This window comes from Branchiostoma floridae, chromosome 8 (genome assembly GCF_000003815.2).
Source record: "Branchiostoma floridae strain S238N-H82 chromosome 8, Bfl_VNyyK, whole genome shotgun sequence".
Classification (NCBI taxonomy): domain Eukaryota; kingdom Metazoa; phylum Chordata; class Leptocardii; order Amphioxiformes; family Branchiostomatidae; genus Branchiostoma; species Branchiostoma floridae.
The window spans coordinates 17,567,837-17,585,835 of NC_049986.1; the positions used below are offsets into that span (position 1 = coordinate 17,567,837).

General features: G+C 44.2%; 2 protein-coding genes and 1 pseudogene across 4 annotated transcripts in view; all 3 read left to right on the top strand.

Annotated features, from left to right (window-relative positions):
- LOC118420695 (flavin-containing monooxygenase 5-like) overlaps positions 1-10,548 on the top strand; it is a 42,155-nt gene extending 31,607 nt beyond the window's left edge. The window contains exons 1-6 of one of the 3 annotated variants that reach the window (XM_035827596.1): positions 222-418; positions 1,215-1,641; positions 2,052-2,133; positions 7,704-7,831; positions 8,605-8,713; positions 9,022-10,548. In XM_035827596.1, coding sequence (XP_035683489.1) covers positions 1,328-1,641; positions 2,052-2,133; positions 7,704-7,831; positions 8,605-8,713; positions 9,022-9,984 — 1,596 coding nt within the window. In that variant the 5' untranslated portion in view covers positions 222-418; positions 1,215-1,327 and the 3' untranslated portion in view covers positions 9,985-10,548. Of the gene's footprint in view, positions 1-221; positions 419-1,214; positions 1,642-2,051; positions 2,134-5,721; positions 6,078-7,293; positions 7,376-7,703; positions 7,832-8,604; positions 8,714-9,021 lie in introns of those variants that run through there. The other 2 variants (XM_035827597.1, XM_035827598.1) reach the window with 2 other exon arrangements.
- A 275-nt stretch (positions 10,549-10,823) lies between these two features.
- On the top strand, positions 10,824-15,475 carry LOC118420696 (annotated as a pseudogene).
- Positions 15,476-17,557: 2,082 nt separating this feature from the next.
- The window catches only part of LOC118421836 (deoxyribonuclease-1-like), a 6,278-nt gene continuing 5,836 nt past the window's right edge, over positions 17,558-17,999 (top strand). Inside the window, exon 1 of the mRNA XM_035829338.1 lies at positions 17,558-17,727. Within this exon, the coding sequence (XP_035685231.1) occupies positions 17,575-17,727 (153 nt within the window). The 5' untranslated portion in view covers positions 17,558-17,574. The remainder of the gene's footprint in view (positions 17,728-17,999) is intronic.

A 17,999-nucleotide genomic window follows, 5' to 3' on the forward strand; every position in this document is an offset into this window, starting at 1 on the left:
TTTGAAAGAAAATGAGACTTTCGGTCATTCCCTGGTCACTCATTGGAAATGGGAGGGGGGTACAATAAACCGGGTCATAGTTCATACTGCGCATGCAGATCGATTGAAATAATTGTATAATGTGTAAAAGGTGACGGCCCTGAGACATAAACAAAAAAAATCTGGGCATGTAATCTAAACAATGAACTATTTACAAGTGAGAGGCCCTCACCCTTGACATATTACCCACAGTGCATCACTGTGCACCACTATGAGTTTGGAACATAAACCCTTATAAAGGGTGTACCACGGATACAATCACAACAGATCCATAACTCGCCGTTGCCGCTTAGGGTCATCTCATTCCGGGTCACTAATGATCACAGAACACGCACGCGAGCTAGACTACATGAATACAGAGACCACCGCCATACCCGAGGTACGTATCAAATCTATGTACAGAAGTACGTAGTCTATAATATCTGTCTCTCGTCATGTTTCCGAGGAGGACAGGGGTTTTACTTTTCTATTTAATTTGAATATCAATCACATTCAAATTGTGATCTAACTTGTAGACGTTCTAAATGCAACACATGTGACTTATATGTAAACACGTCAGAGGTTAACTTCATTGTGTGTTTTTGAATATGAATATGAAGCAAATTCCGAGAATCATAATTTATCTAATGTGAAACCATCTCAAGCAACAGATTTTTCCACACAAGATCTGGTTGTATAGAATTAACAACAATGTTAAGTTACAAATGTCTACAAATGTCGCCTATGACGTCGCAACATGATAGATAAACACTAATTACAACTAGAAAGACCGGTATTTGCTTATGAGCAAATTCAGAAATTTTCACTCCACCCTCCTCCTTATGCAAAATGGACTGTTTGTTCCAAAATTGAATTTGAAAAAAAACATCCCATGCGGGAATGGACACTTCATGTTGTACATTTAAGGTCTTGACCCGAAACTACAACCTACGTTTACACTAGTACTGTACTAAAATCACACTTGTATTTCTTGATTACAACACGCACAAAACATGCTAGTGATTAGGATTAGCGCTGTTTTTAATTCTTTTGTTTGTCTTTTCTGTAATGACACCAAAGAAAAGGCGACCGATTGTAGTTCATCATTAAAAGACAAAATACAAACTTGTATCTCATCAATGTGTAATTAGTTAGAGGTGTGACAAAGCCCGTAACTGACTTCTTTGATGTTCTAGCCTTGACCAATGACAGTGCTACAGACTCATCAGCTGACCAATCTTCTGTAAGGCTTCCACTCATCATTTTACATTGTTAGTTGAAAAAACTCTGCACTGAAGTGCTCTGAGAAATGGCGAAGCGAGTAGCGGTGATCGGTTCCGGTGCGAGCGGGCTGGCCGCCATCAAGTGCTGCCTGGACGAGGGGCTGCAGCCCGTCTGCTTCGAGAAGGGAACCGACATCGGCGGGCTCTGGAACTTCAAGGAAGAAGCCCTGCCCGGATTCGGTAGCGTTTTCCGTTCCACCGTAACCATTAACAGTAAGGAGATGATATGCTTCAGCGACTTCCCCATCCCCAAGGAGTATCCCAACTTCATGCACCACTCCTGGGTCATCAAGTATTTCAGACTGTACGCGGACAAGTTTGGGCTCATCAAACATATCAGGTGAGGTGTCACACACGACCCCGACGGAAACGGTAAAATGTACGACACAACCTCAGTGAAGGACCCGAAACGGCCCCGTGAGCCTGGCTGCGTTTGCCGGCGAATTCTTAATGGAACATCCGCCTGTGTTTTTATCCCACAATTGTGCCTAACTAAACTAAATATAGAGCTTTAAAATGTTGAGTTTTTACTAATCAGATTTGAATCTGTGAATCTGTAAGCGTATTCTGTATTGTACATTGAAAATCTGCTTTACAGCTTAGGAGTACTCCTGCCGATGTCAGACATTGTATTCACCATGTAATCTCCTGCTGGTGTTGGCAGGTGCAAAGCAAACACGACATAATGACAAATGTTTATGCAAGGAGGTTTCTTTAACCTCCTTATTGGTTTATGTGTCTCACCTCCAGATTCCGGCACCGTGTGGACCGTGTAAAACCTACAGAGAACTTCGCAGAGACAGGACAGTGGGACATCACCTACACTGATGAGGTGCGCTTTTGGTATTAACATCAGGGAAAGGTGGTAATCTATTTGTTTGTAAACACTTTTTTAAGTGTATTTATCGTAAAATAGCTTATGAATAATTTTTGGAAAATGCCATTCATAATGCATTACATGCGCTTTTTCGCTTAAAAGGCGACATGATGACACAGCTGTAAACCTTTATGATGCATATATTAGATACTGTCATTGCGTTCACAACGAAGGAAATTATGTATTTGTGTGTATCGATTCCTTTGGGTCGCAAATGACGTTTCACCGTAAAGAGATACATTCTTTGATGACGACACTAACATTAGCTTCGGGATTGATTGTATTGTCATCACGTATTGTCATTACATGTTGCAATGAAAATAAGATTAATTTTGTTATGTGATTCCTTGTTCATCCGTGCAGTATTTTTACGTTTGTATTATGTGGCCACAAACTATTGACGTCTTTATGTTGAGTTTGATAAAGTTTATTCAAACATACGACCCTTCCTAGAGCGGTAGCTGTTTTTTGCTTTGCAGGAGAAGAACGAGGCCACCACGGAAGTGTACGATGCCGTGATGGTGTGTACAGGGCACCACGTGTACCCACACTACCCCAGGGACACCTTCCCAGGCATTGATGACTTCCAGGGGAAGACTATACACAGGTACTCAAGACGATTTCCTTCTTCTAGCCCAACATCCCGTTTAATAAACAGTTACTATGCAACAGAGATCACAAGCAGGGCAAAGATTGGTCATTGTTCAAGCAACAAATGGAAAATTAATCTGATCGAAAGCTTTTATAAAATAAACGAAACCTTTCCCTTTAAACATGTACTAGTACTAACCTTAGCTGCACCTTGTTTCTTACTAATTACGCCATGGCAGTACTACTAGAAAATGAAGTACATTTCGTGTTTTGCATGTGTGGGCGATCGCAACCTTTCAAATTGGCAAACTTGGCCGAAAGCGTCCACACCCGAAAGGTAAATATTGTAAGATAAACTCAAAGTACTCCTCCATGTGTTTTTTAAGAGAACAGCAGGAATCTATCAGCCTAATGTTGCGTTACGTTTCCTCCACAAGTGTTGACTACAAAGACTTCAAGGGCTATGAGAACAAGCGAGTGATCGTCGTCGGGATCGGCAACTCCGGTGGAGATATCTCTGTGGAACTCAGCCGGCACACTGAGCAGGTATGACACATACGCTTTCTATGCTGTTTATAGAAAAGAATAAAGTAAAGCAACAGCACATGTTTATATGTTCTCTAAAAGCGTCTAACAATTTGTTAGACAAACAAACTAACAAACAAACAAATCAACAGCTTGTCTAACAAATGAAATAAATCAGAATCAGACGTTTGTTTCATAGAGGAACTGAAATTAAATTACTTATGGATATTTCTATGGTCATTTCTGTTTGGAATTATACACGTAGTGCTTCAAAACACACACTGTAATTGTAGTTATTTTACTTTTTTTCTCCTGTGACAGCTCTTCCTAAGTGCCTAATTGCTTCCTAAGTCAGGACACCATGTACCTGGTCTATAAATTCGAGCCGATAACACTGAGGAAGCCACACGGCGAAACATGTTTATTGTGCATTGGTTCGAATAATACGGGGAACATGCGGCCCCAGCGTCTTTTCTGAAGATGTGGCGTAAGTTTGGACGGTTGGCTTGATGTTATCTTTCCCCACGAACTCTACGGATTGTAATTGAACTTGTATCATATTTTCTCCTGTAACAGCTCTTCCTAAGCACCAGGAGGGGAGGCTGGATCGTCACCCGGGCTGCGTCTCGTGGTACTCCCACTGACATCTGGGCCAACCGCCGCTGGGCCGACGCTCTGCCGTTATGGCTGAAGGAAAGGATCGCACAGTGGACACTCAACCAGCGCTTTGACCACGCCGAGTACGGCCTTAAACCTAAACACGCCGTCTTTGGCCAATTCCCGACCGTTAACGACGATTTACCTAACCACATCATGACAGGCTCCATCATCGTCAAGCCCAACATCAAGCGCTTCACCAAGACCGGAGTCGTCTTCGAGGACGACACGGTGGAAGATGACATCGACGCCGTCATATTTGCCACTGGTTACCGCTTCAGTTTCCCCTTCGTCGACGAGTCTGTGCTAAAAGTGGAGAACAACCACGTCAACCTCTACAAGTACGCCTTCCCTCCCAAGCTGAATCCCCCCACACTCAGTATCATTGGTCTGATCCAGCCAGTGGGCGCGATTATGCCGATCTCCGAGATGCAGTCTCGCTGGGCCACCAGGGTCTTCAAAGGGACCGCCAAGCTCCCTTCTGAACGTGTGATGTCTGAGGACATCAACAAGAAGAAGCTGAACATCTCCAAACGGTACTACCAGTCTCCCCGACAGACCGTCCAGGTAGACTACATCACGATGATGGACGACGTTGCTGTAGAGATCGGAGTCAAGCCTGATTTCAAGAGCCTCTTCTTCTCCGACCCCCGGCTGGCTCTACAGTGCTACTTCGGCCCGTGCACGCCGTACCAGTACCGCCTGATGGGGCCTGGGGCGTGGAAGGGCGCCAAGGAGGCGATCCAGACGCAGATGTACCGCGTCAAGTACCCGACCAAGACGCGCGCCATCCCAGACCAAAGTGAAACAAGGATGATGGCGATTGTTATGGCTGTGATGGTGCTGATTCTGGGCGTCACTGCGTTCATCATCGTTTGAACTCTTTTAAACCTTTTAGAATTTTAATGGACTGAAAGATGCGCAGTTGTCACTTCCCAATGTTACAACGAAATAGCAAGCTGTTTTCCATCATGTTTTGTGACTGTTGTCTCCTCATGATTTCAGACGATCATACTCTCACTTTTTTCATTAATCACTTTCCTGGCTTGATAAATGGGTGCCCCATGTAGCAATTCATAATTCAGCTTCCGGCAGAAGTAAGTAACACCTCTTGCACAACATTTTGTTACATGTACAAGGATGCAGAGAAACAGGGTTCTGAACATGCCTTCATTGGTTCAAACCATTGTAATGAATGAATGAATGTCACATAAAGTATGGCTCTGCCCAGCCCAATGCTTACATAGCAAAGAAATCAACGTTCCAATGTGGAAAAATGCAATATGCTTTTAACAAAAATGTTGTAACGTAGAAATAGTATTTAGTCTGGTTGTCAACGTCCTCGGTGACTGGTACCCTCTAATTGATGAAATGATAAATGTCTTATTGTGACTGGCAATGGCCTTCACTTTTACTTACCAAAGAGGAAAGGAATAAAAGGAATGTAAAGAAAACGTTCCCGTCGTTATCATTAATCTACAGCTGTATCTTTTACGATGTTCATCATTATTTTTTACAGGTTTGCCAATCAATTTCGGTTAGCCTATATGTCTATTAATAGTCATCAGGCCTCATAATCGTCAGATTCCTGACGCCAAAGTGTAGCTCATTGTTCATTCATATTTCGCGCCAAAGAGCAGAGCTGTGCCAAAGTTCGTGCTTTACTTTGGACCTTAAACAAAGCTGGCGGTTGTAAACAGCTGACATAGGCCTTTTCTCTCTGTAGTCCTTCTGCTGTGTGGAATTGTTCAACCAGCATTTCATGTCTGTTGCTCAGCAGAACAAAATTAGTTTCTCTTACAAGCGTTAGACATGACTAAGAAAGTGGCAGTGATCGGCGGGGGTGCGAGCGGGCTGGCGGCCATCAAGTCCTGCCTGGACGAGGGGCTGCAGCCCGTCTGCTTCGAGAAGGGAACCGACATCGGCGGACTCTGGAACTTCAAGGAAGAAGCCCTGCCCGGCTTTGCCAGCGTCTACCGCTCCACGGTCATCAACACCAGTAAGGAGATGATGTGTTACAGCGACTTTCCCATCCCAAAGGAGTATCCTAACTTCATGCCACACTCCTCCATCGTCAAGTATTTCAAGATGTACGCGCACAACTTTGACCTCATCAAACACATCAGGTGAGACAAACTGGTCTTATTCTGCTTATGTGGTAATGACCAATGATATCCCACTGCAAAACAATCCTCTGGTGAGGGCTCGTGTTGTCATGGTTGAATGTTACCATCTCGAGTGCTTCTATTGTATATGCCTAAAATTACACACTTGTTCTCATTTTAAAAAGTTCATATGCCCCTGTTTTCAATAGTTTGGTATCAAGTAGTGTCGGTACAGTTTTGCCAACCGTTGATCGTCTGTTGCTAGTCCAAATGTATAAAAGTTTTATATAGTGGTCTTAAAGTTTTATATAGTGGTCTTAAAGTTTTATATAGTGGTCTTAATCAATCTGTTTTAAATGTATGAGGGTATAAATGTCAGCTTTATAATTGCATGCCGCAATGCCGTACATCTTCAGATAAAGTTTGTCGTATGGTTGTATTGTGACTCTAGCTACATTTCAGGGTCTGTAAGTAGGTCAACTGACCTTTGTCAGAAAATGGAGGCAAAAGTCACATTGGCCCGTGTTTTTCTCCAAATTGGCTACCCTAACCAATAGTAGGTAAACTGTAACGTTGAAAGTTAATATTTTGCCATTGTGCAAATGGTCGTTTGGACACAAATCGGAATGCCCCAAGTGTAGCCTTCTTTTTACACGTACATCGCTACAGAAAAGCCAACAACAAGACGGCACCATCCATTCGTATGAAATCTGCATGTTACTGTCTTGATATCAGGGACGATTATTGCTCGAATGTCGCTGGCTGAGGACAATTGAGACGATTTGCATCCAGTCAGCGTACGGAGCAACAGGACCATGTGTTTGAACAAGATCCTTGCCCGTGATACCAACGAGACGTGTTGTTTGAAAGGTCAAACCCTTGATATTGATGACGCAAGCTTATATGGGTAGAAACCTACACAATGACAAATACATCTTTACATGTAAAGCTACTTGCCACCAAAAATCGAGGCCATAGCGTGTCCAGGACATGACCGTAGCATGTCCAGGACAAGATCTTAGTTCCATGATCACACACCAGGAGCCCATGTTCAACGGTGACCTTCGTCTTTACAGCTTTTACCCTAATACCAAATATCATCACAATCCGTTTAGAGTTGACTGAATTATATAGTATATCATTAAAACACAGACAGACAGACATACGGACACACCAAAAAATTTCTTCCATTTTTCATGGAGATAATAAATAACACGTTGTTCCTGTTCTTTGCCAGATTCCGGCACCACGTTGATCACGTGAAACCGAGAGAGGACTTTTCAGAAACCGGACAGTGGGACATCACTTACACTGATGAGGTATGTTTGGACCTTACACGACCACATTAACCCAAATGTCTTTCAGGACTATCACACTTCGTAGGAAGGGGATGATGGAAAAGAGTGGAATACCAATGCTTATGACATGTATGCCATAACTATATAGACACACACGGTATCTATTGCTACAGACTTGTCTCAAAACATTTTACTAACTATTTCATTTTGCCCACATTATTCGGCTGGTGTAGTATGTAACACGTGCTATGATGATAATTGTCAATAGTTCTAACTGTCATGTGACTGTCAAGTCACAAATGAGGAACAAGACTACAGGACCTAAGTTGACCTGGAAGCTTCTTTTTAGGAGAAGAACGAGACTACCACAGAAGTGTTTGATGCAGTGATGGTGTGTACAGGACACCACGCGTACCCACACTACCCGAGGGACAGCTTTCCAGGGATTGATGACTTCCAAGGGGAAACAACCCACAGGTAGCTTTCAAAGACGATCAATGCTTCATATTCAAAGTGTAAGCCTATCGGTAAAAAAATTTGATAATGTCATTATCAAACGCTTTTTCAAAATCACTGTTCACATTTCAACATTGACTGTCTACGTAACGCACAGCTCTAATGGCAGAAACATTCAAAGTCTAATGAGCAAAGTCTAGAATAATGCTAGCAACGTCTAATGTAATTACGGTCTTGCCTAAGATATTTTTCTATCACAAAGATGCCAACAAAAATGGTTATCTACATAAGTTTGCAAACTGCCACCAAACAAATAAGGCCAGCTTAAAGTTTTTTTCCCATATCACCGATATTCGCCGACATCGGGACGGCTTTACACACTCCGACAGGAGTATGATCTGATCCATCGTCGTGTCGTGATCCATCATGACAGATTTCGTTTCTAGCTCAGTTACTAGAATATTCATCAAGCAGTGACTACTGTTTAAAGGTAAACACACGTAACTCCAAATTGTCGATGGCTATCAGTCCATCTTGCTCACGGAGTAACCCAGCTCTCGCGAGAGTTGCGAGAACTAGGTCGAGACTTGCGTGGAGCTGCCCCTCACCCCGCCTCCTTGCGGAGTGACTAATGAATCTCTTCAACGATATTCGTACGAAGTTTCTAGCTTAAGTCTGATTCAAATACTACATTTGTTATGATCACTAAGATGCCTGATGCATAAGATGCCTGATTGGGCTGTGTCTGTAAGAAATGATCCATGGTAATTCTGTCTTGGTGCTCCTTCCTTCAGTCACGACTACAAGGACTTCAAGGGCTACGAGAACAAGCGAGTCATCGTCATCGGGATCGGCAACTCCGGTGGAGATGTCTCCGTGGAACTCAGCCGCCACACTAAGCAGGTATGTTAGTTTAGTTCATCATCTTAAAGAGTGTTGGAACTGAAAACGAATGGAGTAATCAATCAAACAAGCAGGATTAATTTTCCGACTAACTGAATACATGGACGATCATTTAGTGTCCGGGCTATATATCATATTTGAAACTAAGTAACTCCTTTAAGTAGTAGACCAAAGGTTTTGTTTACTAAAAGTCCTAAATTAACGAGCTTTTAGGAACATCTGCTGATCAAACATTTAGTTTCAGTTAATGATCTTTTATGAATATCTGTTCAACCGTTTAGTTCAACGATCTCGGTTTCCTTTCTCAGCTTTTCCTGAGCACCAGGAGGGGCAGCTGGGTGGCCAACCGGGTCGGGTCTCGAGGTCTTCCGGTCGACATCTGGGCCACTCGCCGCTGGGCCGACGCCCTGCCGTTATGGTTCAAAGAGCGGTTCGCACAACGTCAACTCAACCAGCGCTTTGACCACTCCGTGTACGGTCTCAAGCCGAAGCACCCTGTCTTCGGGCAGCACCCTACCGTTAACGACGATTTACCTAACCGCATCATCACGGGCTCTATAATCGTCAAGCCCAACATCAAGCGCTTCACCAAGACCGGCGTCGTCTTCGAGGACGACACGGTGGAAGATGACATCGACGCCGTCGTCTTTTGCACGGGGTACCGTTTTGATTTCGCCTACATCGACGAGTCTGTCCTGAAGGCGGAGGGCAACGACGTTTCCCTCTACAAGTACGTATTCCCCCCAAAGCTGAATCCGCCCACTCTTAGTGTCATTGGTCTCATCCAACCTCTGGGCGCGATCATGCCGATCTCTGAGATCATGTGTCGCTGGGCCACGAGAGTCTTCAAGGGGACCACTAAGCTCCCGCCCCAAGGTGCGATGTTCGACAACATCAGGCAGAAGAAAATCGACATCTCCAAGCGGTACTACCAGTCTCCCCGACAGACCGTCCAGGTAGACTACATCACCATGATGGACGACGTTGCCGTAGAAATCGGAGTCAAGCCGGATTTCAAGAGCCTCTTTTTCTCCGACCCCGGGTTGGCCATACAGTGCTACTTCGGCCCGTGCACGCCGTACCAGTACCGCCTGATGGGGCCTGGGGCGTGGAGGGGCGCCAAGGAGGCGATCCAGACGCAGATGTACCGCGTCAAGTACCCGACCAAGACGCGCGCCACGCCTGAAGATGATGATGCAGGGATCAGCAGCATTCTGAAAGTCCTCGTGGTGCTGGTGGTGATCCTGGCGTTCCTCTGGAACCTCCTGTAAGTCGACTGAACTCACCCACCACGCAAAAACAAGTTGCTGAACATTACAACGATGACACGGTAGACCCGTGTTAGAACTGTTTCCAATGTTCATGGCTGGCTATCAAATCAATTGTCGCAAAGACGGTTTCATCTACTAATATTTCATATGATTATAACCCCTCTCTTGCTGCAAACTGTTACCAATGTTCATGACTGACTAACAAATTAATAATCAAATCAATTGCCGCAAACACGGTTACAACGTAGCTAGTTCTTTTCAATCTACTTATCTTTCATGTGATTATAACCGGTACCTCACTCTTGCTACAAACTATCAGATGCTGGTAATCAGAAGCCCTATATACAAGTCACAGTCCCTATTCAACTCCACTGATAGTCATATCCAAAAAAATACAATATCTAAGATGTACACGCTTGCCATTCCTTGCAAGATCAAGTCAAACATCGTACAGCATATGTGTAAAGCATAAAGAAATGGCATTGGTCTACAGACGATGATAGTCTTTATGATGGAATGCTATCACAAGCTTTCACTATTTACTCACAGAAAGAGTACAAGAATAAAGATCGGAACTTAAGTCTGTGTCGTTGACTGTTGAATTACACTTATTCTCTACTAGGTAAAAAGCTGTAATATTTTTGGAATATACATATATATTCGTCTGGTGTGATATCAAACAGTAATCAGGGCGTTTTCTTTCTTTGTACATTGCCCGCGTCTTTCTCTTCGTATTTCGCGCCATGGAGTCGAGGAGCGTCAAAGTTCATTGTAGTTAACTTTGGCCCTTAACCAATGACGAGGTTGCCTAATCACGTGACAAACGCCTTTAAAGCAAGCCGTCCCTCTGACGCACAGGCAATCTTATGGGTGACCTCTTGTCTGAAAAGCCCAAATTACAATTGAGTACAAATCGCTAGAAATGGCGAAGAAAGTAGCAGTGATCGGCGGGGGTTCGAGCGGGCTGACAGCCATCAAGTGCTGCCTGGACGAGGGGCTGCAGCCCGTCTGCTTCGAGAAGGGAACCGACATCGGCGGACTCTGGAACTTCAAGGAAGACGCCCCGCCCGGCTTTGCCAGCGTCTACCGCTCCACGGTCATCAACACCAGTAAGGAGATGATGTGTTACAGCGACTTCCCCATCCCCAAGGAGTATCCAAACTACATGCCGCACTCCTATATCATCAAGTACTTCAGGATGTACGCTGAGAACTTTAACCTCCTGAAACACATCAGGTGAGACAAACAGCCTAAACTCGCCCTAATCTGCTAATTTGCACAATCAATCGTATTCTGCTTCTAAAGAGAGCTTTTGTAATACCTTTTGAATTATCCCACATGCTTCTGTTCAATGATTATATCTGGTGTATTTAACATATCATTAAGCGCTCCTCTTGTACACATTGCACCATCATCCCATATGTTGTTGTTGAACATTTGCACCTTGGAGTATCAGCTATGCTCGCATGCAATGGTCTTGGTCAGATAATGAGGTCATATGGGCTTTATTTTGTTAAGAGCTAGGCTGACATACAAAATGCCCATTCCTGCTTCTCCTTTGGTGTAATCTGTAAGAGTACTTTTACAGATTATAGAGTGTTTTTTTTTTACTTTAGTTGAAGTGTTACAAATGTTATGGGGGAACCACCACACATCTTGGTCCCACAGCTATACTCTCCGTTGATAAACTACAACCTTGCTAGTTAATATTTTGCTCTTGGACAAACGGGATTTCAGACACAACCATGGGCCTTCACCTCCAGTTACTTACTTCTAACAACGCCCCCTTGAGTACACACAAGCAGAAAGGCCAATAACAAGCGAAGGTTTCATTTCAACTTCCCATGAAATGTAATCTGTTGCTTCCTTGATATCATAACAATAAAATCATTTGTATTTGAGAGTCATTAACTGAGTGCTGTTTGACTTTTACGAAGACTTTTTGATAACAAGCAGTGTTGAGAGCTCGGGATCTGAGCCAAAAGGTCGTTGCCCTTGAAAACACTGAAACGTGCTGTTTAAAGTTCAATCTCCAGATGTTGAAGGCTCTGAACAATGCGTCTCTTTTACACGCCCTCCAGACAATAAAAAGGGCGTAAATAGAATTGACCAGACACTGGTAGTATGCTAGTTTACCAGTGGCCAAGGTCTAATCCAGGTCATTGACTTTATTCGTTTGGAGAAGAAGAAGAAAAGAACCAAAAACAACAATATGATTTTCTGCCATGAAGATTGGCAGGTTGCCGTCCGGACCAGTCTGGCTGCCTCATGTTCGGGACGGCACGGGAACTCCGAAGACTAAGTTCACAGGATGTCTTATACACCTTTATACCTCACACGTCACAATATGTTGTCGGTACGTACTACATATGTACAAGCCTAGTTCAAATTCAAATGACGAGCAAATTTTCTCGATACTTTCTGTCAGATTCCGGCACCGTGTGGACAGCGTAAAACCTAGAGCGGATTTCGCAGAGACTGGGCAGTGGGACATCACATACACCAATGAGGTAAGTTTTGGACTATGTGTTAACATCACACATCCAAAGAAAAAATTGTGGATTCATACAGTCAACCTTACCTCTGCATGTATGTGACCACTTGTTGGTGGTCTCTTAGAAAATGTTCCCATTAATACAAGCATTAAAATGCTGAGTAAGAGAATGCATTCAACTCCATACTGTCTACTTCTAGGAGAAGAACGAGACCACCACAGAAGTGTTCGATGCCGTAATGGTGTGTACAGGACATCACGTGTACCCACACTACCCCAGGGACAGCTTCCCGGGAATTGATGACTTTCAAGGGAAGACCATCCACAGGTAAACATCGTAATCATCAAAATAACACACCTATAGGAGTATACACATTATCATATGACGTCCAATATGAGTATAATGCTTTAGCACATACTACATGTAGTACAGAAAAATAAAAACCATGGGACCACATATTACGCACATATTAGATATAAAGACAATCCATTCTGTATCTGTATCTGTATCTATGTAGCCAGTATAACCGCCGTTCGGCGTAACATACCAGCTTCGCAGGCACGCGGCGCGGCAGCAGCTGGTTATATTACACCGAACGACCCGAAATCCATTTAGAGATTCTTACGTTGTACTGACCACAGATATTAGGAAACAAAGACATTCAGGCACACTTGAACGATATCTAAATCTTTGTCACGGGGTTAAAACAAGAAACTAACGTTAACCGAACACAACAGTCTTTAGGCAAATGATTTCAATGATGGTCAACGAAGAAATTCTGGTATTTTGGACTACTAAGTATTAAACCAGGAGAACCTTTTTTGTGCTTCTCAAAGTAACCAATCAGTCTGATCTCAGTCCCTATCCTAACGGTACATCTCGCTTCCTTCACCAGCCACGATTATAAGGACCACCGCGGCTTCGAGAACAAGCGAGTCATCACCATCGGGATCGGCAACTCCGGAGGGGATGTCGCCGTGGAACTCAGCCGGCATACCAAACAGGTTTGCCAGTTCAACTCGATACCTAAATCTCGCTGGACTAGCGTGCAAAATGGCGCAATTTGTCGCTTGGTACTGCTATTTTTTTTACATCGCGATTGGCAAGATAGTTTCATCATTGCAAATCTCTTTTTATAACAAATTTGTAATCAATTTACCAATGGAAAACAGAAAGTGTCATCAAAGATATCAAAAAACATGTTCTTCGTGATATCACAGCCATACTAAATGATGAAGCAAAGGGCACATTGCTACTTAATGTTTGTTGTTAAGTAGACCAAGCGTTTTGACTTATTTCCTCTCACAGCTTTTCCTGAGCACCAGGAGGGGCAGCTGGGTGGCCAACCGGGTCTCGTCTCGAGGCCTTCCCATCGACATCTGGGCCACTCGCCGGTGGGCCGACGCCCTGCCGTTATGGTACAAAGAGCGGTTCGCACGCCAGGTGCTGACCCAGCGCTTTGACCACTCCGTGTACGGTCTCAAGCCGAAGCACGATGTCTTCGCACAGCACGTCATGGTCAACGACGACCTACCTAACCGTCTCATCACCGGCTCCATCATCGTCAAGCCCAACATCAAGCGCTTCACCAAGACCGGCGTCGTCTTCGAGGACGACACGGTGGAAGACGACATCGACGCCGTCGTCTTTTGCACGGGGTACCGCTTCGACTTCGCCTTCGTCGACGACTCCGTGATAAAGGTTGAGAACAACGACGTTTCCCTCTACAAGTACGCCTTCCCTCCCAAGCTGGATCCTCCCACACTCTGCATCGTCGGCCTCACCCAGCCTCTTGGCGCGATCATGCCGATCGCTGAAATCACGTGCCGCTGGGCCACAAGGGTCTTCAAGGGGACCCCAAGCTCCCATCCCAGGACGTGATGCTCGAGGACATCAAGAAGAAGAAGTCGGCCATGTCCAAACTGTTCTACGCGTCTCCGCGGCACACCGTCGAAGTGGACTACATCACCGCGATGGACGACGTTGCCGTAGAGATCGGAGTCAAGCCTAACTGGACGCGTCTCTTCTTCACCGACCCCCGGTTGGCCCTACAGTGCTACTTCGGCCCGTGCACGCCGTACCAGTACCGCCTGATGGGACCCGGGGCGTGGAAGGGCGCCAAGGAGGCGATCCAGACACAGATGCACCGCGTTAAGTACCCGACCAAGACGCGCGCCACACCTGACGACGGTAACGCAGGGGTCCCGGTGATTCTCAAGGTTCTCGTGGTGCTGGCGGTGATCCTGGCTGTCATCTGGAACTTCCTGTAGATCGTATGGATTCTGGATCCTGGACATGTGCTAAAAACAAGTCGATGGTCCTCCCACCATGGAGGTCCGAATCAAACCAAATTTAACCAAACCAAAGCAAAACGAACCATGGTGACCGGTAGCCCCATAACAAAATTGCTTTCAGCGCACCTGATGTCCTTGCTTGTCTGTGCGCTCTCAAAAACTGTGATTTCTGTTGTCAAGAAATGCATCATTGCAGATTGACTTGCAAACGTTTACAAATAGACAAACTGTTGCTTAGATGCGGTCAAATGTAAACATCATTGTCCAGAGAAATAGACTCAATCAACATGACGAAATATTGTTACCCCAAAGTGGCGGTACTCAGGATATGACTGTTGTAACAGAAATGCTAGGCTACGTCTGGTTGCTCCTGATACCAATATAGGATAGGAGAGAATTATAGCTTTGCAAAACAGGATCGTTAACAAACGTTCTGTGATTATGGAGAAACTTTTGACGCAGCTAGCTAACTCGGCGCAAGTCATCATCTCTTTGGTACCTGCCACCGTTCGATTACAACTCCAGAAGAACTAGACACCAATTGGCAACTCAAACTATTTGAGTTTTAATAAAGCACTTCTAAAAGCAATGATTACTTACTAGGGAAAAGGAAAATTAGCACTATTTACCCAGACTTACAAAGTAGTAAATGGCCATATTGGCCAAACAAGCCATCGAAATAAATAAAGGCGTTGACATGACCTGACTTTTTTTTCACATTTTCATTCACAAACCATGAATTACATAGCATTGCAAGCTATTTACGCTATTCAACCATGGCCAACACATCCATACCATAGACACAACGTTTTTGCACAAAATGCAGCATTACGTTTACACATAAACATACCTAAACATGAGAACATTCATCACAACACAAACAACAGAAAACCAACTTTGTCATACATGCATAAAAACATTTACTAACATTTATTAACAAAAAGAAACAAGAAATAAGAACATTTTCGGAAAACAAGATCAGAATACAAGTAACAATTGTAAACGGGTTTACACAGTAACATAAGCTTTACAAAACTAGGAAAACATACAAGAAGAAATCAGCCATCCGTTCATTCAGAAATGAGAAAATGGCAATCAATTCTACCTCGTCATCCTTATACTGTACCCACAATTTGAAAAATAGCAAAGTTTGCTCAAGTCACCACTTAAGTCGCCACGTTGTTTAAAAAATGGTTGGACGTGTCTTGACGTCGTCTCAAACGTCTATCCTTGGCCCTGCGTATGTTTTGCCACTTGAGTCTGGCATTGTGTGTCTGGTGGCGCGCGCAAAATCCGGGGTCACGAGCTCTAGTCACGCCCCCTAGCTCTGATTGGTCCAAGCATTTCGCTAGAATAACTCCGTAGAATCACTTGGATTAAGGTATACTCGTTCCATGAGAGACGGTGTGAAAACAGTCCACAGTCAGGGAGAGTGCAGACCAGGCAAACGAAACAGTTTAGAGAGAGACTTCTAACACTGCCAACACCGCCACTTTAGAAAGGCGAAGAAGTTTCAGGAACAGGAACCAGGTGAGCGAAACCATTTTCCAAACATTTCGCTAAAATCACTCCGTGGAATCACTTGGATTGAGGTATACTCGTTCCATGAGAGACGGTGTGAAAATCGGGTTTCCACGGTGGGAGAGTACAGATCACGCAAACGAAACAGTTTAGAGAGAGAGAGAGACGTCGGCCGGGTCGACAGTCTTAAACTGCCAACACCGCCCTTTAAGACAGACCAGGAAGCTCAGGAACAGGAACCAGGTGGGTGAATCCTTCCTAAGGTCAGAACTCTTTATAGCACCTGTTGCCTCTTTATTATTATCGGCACAGTTTCCGTTAAAATGTCCATTTCGTCCAAGAACTTCTATTTGATTAAACAAGGGCGCTTTTGTTTCTCATGTGTGCCCTTATTTGTTGTTTCTCATGTGTGCCTTTATTTTGTATGTTTGCCAAGACTTCGTTTTTGTAATATCATGTATATTTCAAAACCAATTAAAAAGAATGAGTTAAAATAAAACAAGGGCACTGGAGAATTCCGACATGGGTCTGATCGTATGACGTCATGTAGTCACATTCTTTATTTTATTTAGACTTAGTGGCGTGTGACCATGCATGACTACACATATCAACGCATGAGAAATGTGCCGTGGGAGGGGAATAGGGAATGGTGTGTATCACTCAAGAAAAGTTCAGCACAAGACTCACGTCATATTTCCATACTACGGTTTGCCAGTCGTGTTCGTTCACGTTATGCCAACAGAAATCCCACGGGGTCTAAAAGTTTCAACTCTAAACACAGATCCTCAAGTTTATTTTAAGTGTTTTTGCATGATGTCAAATGTAAGAAGACAAGATGAACACAACAATGGCCTGGATCTCTTTGGGTCTATTTCAAGGCATTGATTTCAGTGCTAGTCATGCAGCGGGCGTTATTGTCAGTACATACCCTCTGGCGTAGCATTTTTACTTCGCTGTACAACCGAGTAGGCTATTGGCAAACGGTAAATACAAGGGAAGCTTGGTGTGCGTATGTCACAGATCACATTTCTGACCCTGAATTGTAAATCTAGCAACTCTGGACCAGCCATACGACATGTGGATCATGCATGGAGTTGTGTGGACATGTATTTTCCCATCAAAGTCTTCTGTTACACCTGTAGGTGCCCATTGACAAGGGGTTACTGTATCTTTTAGCCAAGGGCTAAATTAGGCTATTGAGGGCCATTCACCTTTCAAACGTTTTGTCCCAAACCCCTGGTTGCTACAGCTGACAACGTCGTGAGGAAGCTTGAAACGTCATGATGAGAAGCTTTGGAGTCTTCCTTCAGCTCTTCTTGGCATTACTGACAAATCAACATTCGGCTACATGCCTGAAAATCGGAAGTTTCAACATTCGCACTTTCGGAAGAAGCAAGATGTCGAAGCCAGACGTAGTTAACATTCTACTTCAGGTAAGTTGTACGTTCTATTTGCAGTAGTGACTGTCAATGTGTATTTTTGCCGGCAACAAAGGCATTTAATCTAGCTAGGGTCACCAAAGTCAGACATTGCGATGTGTGCCAAGAGTTTACTTCGCAGAGATAGGCGTGACAAAGCGTTATGCTCTGTTAGTTCTCAACGATGAGAAATCGTTCTACCGACACCTGCCATAGAATGTAGTGAATTGGGTGTTGCTTACATGTAAACATTGCAATCGAGATTTTCTAGGGCACTATTCTCTGGC